At 40.3% G+C, this 9,386-nt stretch overlaps 1 protein-coding gene across 1 annotated transcript; it reads right to left on the bottom strand. All coding sequences in view use genetic code 11, as the record gives it.

Moving 5' to 3' along the window:
* Positions 1–3,424: 3,424 nt before the first annotated feature.
* Positions 3,425–8,446, bottom strand: EGR_10400 (hypothetical protein; the record flags this gene model as incomplete). The annotated part of the gene is made up of 5 exons (XM_024499649.1): positions 3,425–3,548; positions 4,606–4,691; positions 7,102–7,211; positions 8,226–8,346; positions 8,381–8,446. The coding sequence occupies 5 exons, from the start codon at positions 8,444–8,446 to the stop codon at positions 3,425–3,427; spliced, it is 507 nt and encodes a 168-aa protein (XP_024345934.1).
* Between the last annotated feature and the right edge of the window lie 940 nt (positions 8,447–9,386).

Below are 9,386 nucleotides of genomic sequence, written 5' to 3'. Positions count from 1 at the left end.
AACAAAATACTGTCGACTTCCTTTATGTACTTGTGGACCATTAAATCTGGTGACAGGCCAGTGGTTGTGAGTAGCGTTTTCCTTCCGAAAATGGCATTGTTTCTTTTTTTATGAAATACCTTACATTTAAAAACACTAAGGAGACTTTGGAATGGCTCTATTCTAACAAGCAATAAAAGTATCGTAAAATTCCCATCATTTTTAGCTAGGTTTCTCCAAAACCAATCAAAAGTCCATGTTTTATGTAATGTAAACAAATAAGACACTACCATATACGATTGCAGAAGGAAAATAACTTGCGACCATAGTGCTAATCAGCAATTAATCTCGGTTAATTACTCTAAAAGCCCGTTACTTAGCTGTCTTTAGTCAAAGTGAACGCTTGAGACGCGTTAACAGAGAAAGCGGCGTTACCCGCTGTGGTAATCACATCCCGCAAGTAAAATTTACATTCTTAGCCTAAGATAGATACAACTCTTGAAGCAAAATAAACGGCTTCTACGAGTTCCAGCCTTTGATGGCGAACTCATGCAATCACAGATTGTGGATTAATCAATCATTCCCCGCAGTTCTGTGGACACTAATGCTCTGCACTTAAAGCTTATCAGTTGATTAGATCTAGTAATGAGAGGTGGTTATAGGCTGAGAATAAAACAGAGCGGAGGTTTGTAAAAGCAGATAATCATACATTTTATTGAAACGTACAGCTGCATTGAGATTGCAAAAATCACATGCACATTTAGTCCTCTGCAGACTGTTGACATATAACTCTGTTATATTTGTTCTCAAGTGTTTTCATTTTCGGGGGAAAGTTCAAAATAGGCGCACCACACCTCCCTCTCCTCTGTTGACAGTTAGGTGTTGGCTAGAAAACTTTTATCACAGTCCGACCCTCCCACTGCCTTATGCGCAATCGTGCCCCTCGATAATCAACAGGATATCCCGACAGTTGGTTCGCCACTCTTGATGTGCTATTCAGGACATATCATCAATCACTTGTCTTTGGCAATCACAATATTTTCCTCACCTATTTGCTGCTGACATCAGTTCTTTTCCTTAAAAGTTTTTGAAATGACTGAACCTGCGGCTAGATGCGACAAATCATTCATTAAACCAACGACCTCCCCACAAAACAATGTGGATTTTGAAATAATGAAATGATTCATATTTGGTGTGAATTTGTGATGACTCTTTGGGGAGCAGTAGTTACTAATTTTGGCTGTCAGACAATAAGCATGCTTCTCCAAAGGGACATGCTGTTGTGGCAACTGCAAGACTACAGTTTGTACCACAAGAAGTCCATACGTTGAAATTTCAACTGGCATGTAACTCGCATGTGCTTGTTATGACGGCTTTTTATAGTTTTAGGAAACAAGACACGGTTTATTTTAACCATTTGAAATCCAAGTGCGGCATGTGCTCTAATAATCACCTTGCCTTTACTGGAACATCTCACTTATGGTGGAACCGGGACTAATCAACATCAGTGACGCCAAAACAATCGCTTTCTTTCAAATATGCTATTTCCCGATAAATTCAAATTGTGAGCTTAGGCTATAATACAAATGAATAAATTCAACAGAATCAACACGAGTTGGTATTTCTTCATATCAATGACCTCACACAGTCTTAGTATTATTTTGCATTTATATCATTTTTTTGAATCTCTTGAGAACTCCTACTTCCAAAATTACGCTTTTTACAGTCGGTTTTTAGCGAAAACATACCTAAACGCATTTTGGCAATCCCCTTAGATGTTATTTCCTATGAAGCGTCCTTGTGATTTCTGCATAACATTAGGGCTTAATGACTTGGGAAGCATAAGGGAAGTGAATATAGATGGCAGCCAATGAGTGAATCGAACTGACAGCCTTGTGCCCTGCTTTAACATCCACCTTGGCCTTTGAAGGCTATCAAATCAGTGGGCGTAAAATGACAAAAAATGTGCTTGAATTATGCTGAAAGTGGGTTTTTAAAAATGGTTATTACAGAAGGAGCTATTACTTTTGTGGTTGTTATTTTAATGTTGACGTTTGAATCATAACTTCAGCCCATTAAGTGATCTGCGCTGTTTATCGCATCTCACCCGACACCAGACAAATCAGCTCTACATGTCGCAAACTCTCCAACATTTTCGGTCAAATTAGAGAAAGCTTGCTCATTCGTTAAACATGAAGCTGTAAAAATCCTAAGTTATTTTTAATATTCCTTTTACAACCGCTTACTAGATTCCCTTAACATACCAATCGACTCCTATACCCTTGAATAACAACTTCTTATACTAACTTGAAAGTTAACACAAGAATCAATCACTGCTGTTGTAGCTCGGAGTGTACTTAGTTGCTCAAGAGAGGCAGCTGGCTGTGCCCTCTTCAGGGTGTGCACACCCAAAACTGCACGCTCTCGTGTTGCACACCTCGGGAGTGCATCAGCACCTAAACCGACTTTGTGCCGAGGGTTGGCCTTCGCAAACTGTAAATTCTACTAATTGTTGGCGTAAACGCGTTCACATTTATCTTGTGGGTGTGGTTCCCAACCCATGAACCCGTAGCCCACACCGACCAAAGAAGGGCCTCCGGGTTTGCTATCGATCGGGTGGGTGGTGAGATGAAAAGTTAACGGAGGAACGCGCCCACACGCTAGCATCCACCAACACCCGGAGTAACAATGAATTGTAATAAAGAATGATTCTAGATGAACTAGAGACTTACACAGGTTTTCTGACCTGGCACATGTGTAATAGCCTAACCATACCTTTAGGGAAGTGTTTGAATGACTAAGTGTTGGGGAGTGAACGCTGGTACGACCGCATTGATTGCAATGGAAAATATCAAAACAAGATTTAATGAAAAAGTGTATCTGATGCTTCATGCACTTGGATATGCACACCTCCATTTCAATTTATGTCCTCTGATGTCGCAGATGGGTGTGTGTGTATTTTCCTTCACACAAAGGGTGCCACCTTCCTTATTTATAAGATTTTCGAACTTCGGAATCGACTCCCTATCCCCAACTTTTGTTAACTTGGACAAGCTTAGCAACCTTTTAACGCATCAATTATGAAGGCACTTTGTTTCTCTTCACATGTAGACCTAAACGAAGCGGTTTTCAGTACTGGCCAGGAGAGCATGTTTGCGTCTTTACACAATTTGCTGAATTAAACCCCCCAGTTAGTTCATTTTCAAAGGTTATCCCCACAAAAAAATTAAAATATGATAAAATCTGGACGCTAGGAGGCATAAAAATTTGATTTCTAAACTGGCCACCACCACCAGAGTAAAGCAATATTCAATCCAATTAGTTTAATTCATCATCTGTCTCAAAAAAGGGTGAATAGGACGTTGAAAATGCAAGTACTGTCTACAAAAAACTGAGGTATTCTTTTACGGTACCGATCACTTTAAATCCATGATTTTCTTTGAATTTAATCACATTTGATAACCGAGTTCAATGAATGAAACTTGTGCCTTTTGGAGACAAATGATGGCTGATTCTGAGAAAATTCTTTAATAACCTGGATAATATATCCGAAAACGTGCGATGTACTTCTTTTCACGTAAAGATCAAGCAGAAATCATCAGAACTTACTATCGCTCCATGTTTCTTGTAAAGAGCACAGGATCGAAATGTATGAACAAAACTGTTTTTTTAGCGACCCATAGGGTGTCATGAGAAAAAATTCAACATCGCCCCATATTCGGCATTACTCAGAGCCTCGGTTACCCTGTATACTTGGCTTATCCGAATGGAGTTGGTCAGTTTCTATTACTAGCTGTATCACCACCAGAACCGCTAAGATGCACTACCTCTCATGGAGTTCTGGTCTTCCAGTACTTAATTCATGGCTCTCTCGAAGGAATAAGCATCTGGTGTGTGAAACTTCGGGAAGCAAGAGTTATGCAACACGAGGAAGGCTCCCAATTAAGGAGCAAAAATGTAACCCGTGCCTGAATAATGGTACTGAGTACCGCCAGTCGAATGAAGGTAACGCTACCTCGCACAGACTCTCCCTTTCCGTGAATAACTTTTATAATAATCTCGCTATTCAGTCAGCCAATACTTTCCCCAAGTAACAATAGTTAGTTCTGTCCAACTGTCATAGATCATGTGAACAATGAAATGCTAATCCCACTTTCAGGTCGAAAATGGACCGAAAACCCATACATTTGTGGCAATTTAATCAAAAGTTTGCTCCTTCTACTTCTGATAAATCAACTAAAACCCTGGAATTCTCATCCGAGGACGACAAGTGGCAAGGTTACTACCGATTTCCCACGAAAATGGTACCTGCTTTACCCCATAATCTTCGGAGCTCAGCGTCCGCCGCGGAATTGTCCAGACTCGGCTAAAAATCCTGGTAAAATAATAGTGAAATAGCCCTCTTAGTGATGCGCACAACGTATGCAGGGAAGAGCCATAAGACCAGATGTTTCATAACTAAATGGCCGAACTCTTTGCACACAAAAATTTGTCGACGAAGATTCTGCCTTCAGTCGTCAAACTGGCGAGGGACGCTTGGGCACACTACACCCCAAACCCAATCCCAACTTCTAATCTCTTACAAAACCAAAAGTTTAAACTAGTAATCACTTCATCCATGCTTACTTTGCTTTATTGATAACATCGGAAAATGAATATCCGCACAATATTTCCGCCGTTGTTAGCATAAAATTAACTTGCGTGCATGAACCCTGTACCCAACTTAGAAATTACAATCAGACAGCCTGTTTCGAAAATGGCCTCAGCTACTCGACTGACGTTTCTAACCCACACGCATGTACCCAGAGGGGTGACGTCAGCTAACCAGCTGATTAGTGTCTGCCCAGTACACACAGCAGTGTGGTCAGAAAGGAAATATCTTTAGCCATGCACTGATCCATAACCCATCCCCTGAAAAGCCAACTATTGTGATGTGTGTATGTGTAAACTGCATCGGATTATGAAAAAGTAAGATTAAAAGATATTTACACAACACGGGGATTTTTTATAATAGTAAGAGAAGGGGGAGTGAGGTAAGGTGTAGAGAGTGGCTGAAGCAAGAGCTAACAAATATAAATCAGTCAGCTGAACTCACTCTGCTTGAGATGCGCCAGGCTGTTTAACAGCGCTAGTGCCGTTATTTTCGCCATCTAGAAATCTCCGTAGAAGGTATGCGCCAAGGGGTTCTGCACCAGGTGTTGAAGGAGGTAGGGAGAACACAGACCGGGACGTTGATGAAATCGGCACTGATGATGATGGCGTCGACGTTGAAGGCCGTGGTAAATGAGGTTCTGATTGTATGGAGAGGGGATCTTTGTATTCTTCTTTTAAAGGGGGAGAATTAGGTGAACTGCAGAAGGTGCCATCCCCGGCGGGACGCCGCCTCCTGTTCAGAGGAGGAATCCAATCAAAGTAGTACTCCCAATCTGAAGGGTACTCCTCACAGAAACCACTGTCTGCGTACTCCACCCCCAGATCGTACCGTGGATCGACAAAGGAGAACATCCAACAGAGACGAATAAGAAAGACTATGAGTCTTAGACGGAAATGCACGCGTATTTATGGCCTATCTGCGCGCTTGTAGGCATATTTGCAGGTGGTGGAATTCCATTGGTCATTGCGTTGTCATTCTTCGTTAACTCGTGACTTTATTGGTTTACGTTTCAACGAATCAGGAGTACGGGGATATGCATGTGCGATGCACTCTACTGATTAGACAGCTTAATGAAGATCCAGAAGTCAATTCTTTTAATTTCCGGTCTCTCTAGCCTTAATTCTTCCAAAGTGCACTTTTTAAATGGCGGTTCTGGTTTAATTTCACTTTTAACCCTTTAAAGACTTAGAAATTGTTCACAAGATGAAGTATTGCGCGATTGTAAATCAGCATGCTGGGTTTCTGGATGGCTCAATCGATTTAAGCAGTTTGTTTTGTTTCGTGATAGCCAAAGCTAACTTAGAGTATATCTCCTTGTTTGTTAAAACGACAACTAATATGGTAATTAAGCCCTTATTTTCACCGTTTTGACAAATCAAAGGTATGTAGCCGTACAAGGGACGCGTAAAAATTCAGTTTAATGGATATTATTTTATGGTCAAATGTTGTCTAGGCCGATTAGGCTATCAGTAAAGTTTTGGGTCAACCTTTTTAAGTCTTATAAGTGTGGATCATCAAGGTACTAACCAGAAGTACGATGTATATGTAATCTGCAATGGATGTTATTGTATCTGTGCTAAATACAGGTCAAAATAACCAATAAATCTTAGTTTACTAGTATAAATTGATTGAGGGCAACTAAGATATCCCCTGTGGTAAGTAAATAAACTTTACTGATTTCGAATTTACGGGTCACTTCCATAGCAGTAGAAAGCTTTCACGTGGACGATGTGGTATAAAAGCGGGTCTGGGTATCAGAGCTGTGAACACTTTCCACACGTTAGGGCATGGCTTTGGGCGTCTGATGCTCAATTTGGTTCATCTTTTTTTGTCTACTAAGCTTAATCACCCTGACCAGCAGTGTCAACACTGGTCTGCAACGCCGCCGATCTATTTACAACTAACTTTTGCACTGGCTGGTTGATAGGTCTAAGGAATGAAGGTTTGAGGTTAAGTGCACAGAGCTAGATGCATAAAAATTCTCTTGTAATTAGGGGTTTCAAGTTGGATACAAATACAGATTTGCAAACCCTCGAATCCCAAGTGAGCTCTGGGGTTCGCTCGCGTTTCAGCCCATATCGAGGGTCTTCAACAGCCTTTATGCAAATTGGATGGTTTAACGGCTCTGCTGTTGCAGCTACAAATTTAGTGGAAAATGTGCGATATGATTACACCTGTACTATTAGCCACGCATACAACTCCCTCTGTATGTGTAATAGGCCAATTGGAATTGTGCAAATCTTAATGAGTCGAGCGTCTCCAGTATTATGATTTCTTAGGTTTGGGATACCTCAAAGCTTACTGGAACGAGTCTTGGCATTAAGTTATAGAACAACTATGCACGTAGTATTCAAGGGGAAAGCCTACAACATGACCTTCATTTTGGAATGTCGGCCCATATTTGAAGAATTGACGCAACTGTACACGATATGACCTACCCGCATGATAATTTAGTAATTTACCATCACCTGCAGATGTAAACATGTTAGCTTCTTTAATTCATATACAATTTCCAAAGGCGTCATTAAGAGTGGATCCAGCTTTTTGACATCAAATTTTTCCATTACGACTAGCTTGTCTGATGTTAGCCCAAAAGCAAAACCTTTCAAAGGGCAAGTTATTCACGGTTATATTAGCGAGAAGTCATAAATATCCTTTTAAAGTCTCGGGTAAGCACAGTGACTGGGTTTTTGACGTGATTAATGGTGTGTCGTAGAGAGCAACTGCATGCTGAAATGCTGGGACAACTGTTGTGATGTTTAGTTGATTGTATAGAAGCGTAGATGTGCATTAAACTGTGGGTCGTTAACACCTTGGGTGAACCTCCACCTCTCAAAGTCCATATTGAGATCACAAACGTGTGAGAAAGAACAAGGTGGCGCTGATGTCAATACTTTGTTGACATTTCAATAAGGTTTTTATTTTAAATTATACTTTCAGCGTTTACATTAAAAACGTTTGTCCTGCTCTCTTTCCAGATTATCTTTTACGTGCATCGCAGATCCATTAAATCTCCATTCGAAGAGAGCCCTGGATCACGTTCAGCTCTAATGTGCTCAAGGCCACACGGAAGTGACAATTAATCGATTAATCGACAACTTCGACTTTCACACCATTGGCTATCATAGATTGGAACTCACGAAATTCGCGTGAAGCAAAGCGTTACTTTCCTCTGCGTAGAGAGGCAATGTCACACGTGGTGTGATCACTTGGTAGGGTGCTGTCCCCCTTCCGAATCTTACACATCTCAAAGTTTTACCCGACTTATGTTGGACAACAAAACGCACAAAGTACTGGTTTTCGCCGATTGGGGGTAAAATTCTCCGAAAAAGTGATGCGATTGTTAACGCAAATTGGCATTTTTGTTGGAGTTCAAATTGCAGTGTGAAGCAGGTGAGCATCTCTTAGTTGTTTTAAACCGACGAATCGATTGCAATCCCCAATCTAATACCAGATTTCACTACTTTAAGGGAAAATTTACTCATTTCTACAACCTTTTTAGATGGATTTTCAATTAAGACTTAGCATGCCTTAGATAAGGTCCTCTTAAGTTTTCGTACAAGTATTACCGTATTTTAAACGCTGATCATACATTTTGAAATTAACACTGGTGTGCCACTATTGCGACCGTTTTCTTTTGCAATGCGTTGCATGAATATCCGATTTGTAAGAAGTTGAACGCTCAATAAGGAATTTTGCGGTATTTTCATACACTACTAGTGACAAATTCAAGATAAGATGGCTTACAAATTGTATTTGAGTCCTAGGGATCCATGCAGTTTTTGAATGAATGCGTACAGTCTCTGTCTTCATCACAGAGCGGCCTTGATAATTTCATGAACTTCACTATTAAGCAGGCTGAAAGCATACTTTTGAGCCATGGGTCATCGCGAAGGTCACCGCTGCAGAGAATCATCAGTATTTGGAAGTGTGACCTTATTAAAAGTCAACATATGATACAATAGCGTTTTTATCTAAAAATTATCAATTGTAAATAATTTTGTCATAGATTACGATTTGCTCCAGGTCATATGGTGACGTAGTGAGGTCTCAAGCACAATTAGAAGATAGGAACGATCGCATCTTCGTTAAAATCCCAGTAGTTTTTTAGATTTCGCCACACTAAATTGGGTGAATAGGGCTATTTCTGATAAGTTTGGAAGTGAAACGTCAGACTTTTTAAAAAATTTTACTGTTTTCTTGCTCGAAAATACACTAGATGATGTAATGCCTGAAAAAGTACACAATATTTATTAATTTGCTGCAAGCAAGAGAGGTACCCAAGTATCACCGACCAAATAGGGTTGGTGAATTACAGTGCTGGTCAAACATCGATTGAATTTCTAACCACTTAACTGTGGACCCTCATGATATTGGTGCACCCAAACGACGTTTATTAACCCAATGTTAATGCAACAAACATTTGTATCAATAGACTCGAAGTCAACTGTGTCCGCTAAGGTGAATTTCCCTTTCCCCGGTAATGTAACGCCACTACTTGATTCGTCTGTCTAAATTTTAGTTAAAGTGATTAAATCCAGTAAAAATATGCAATTAAAATATGTACCTTTTTTGCTTATGCATACATGGGTGTGTGAGCGAATTTTTCTTACTTACCATCTTTTAAACCAGAGAGGAAGCAAAACGAAAACTATTGGAAATACGCGGGCCAAAGTGGATTACTTTTGTCGCCATGGTTATGGTCAGGTCTACTTTTCGGTTTCTATTCCGACATGTGCGCTTACCGTGAAAA

This window comes from Echinococcus granulosus (assembly GCF_000524195.1).
Source record: "Echinococcus granulosus chromosome Unknown EG_S00216, whole genome shotgun sequence".
NCBI lineage: Eukaryota > Metazoa > Platyhelminthes > Cestoda > Cyclophyllidea > Taeniidae > Echinococcus > Echinococcus granulosus.
The sequence above is the reverse complement of the archived record's forward strand: the minus strand, read 5'-3'. Positions and strand labels throughout refer to the sequence as shown.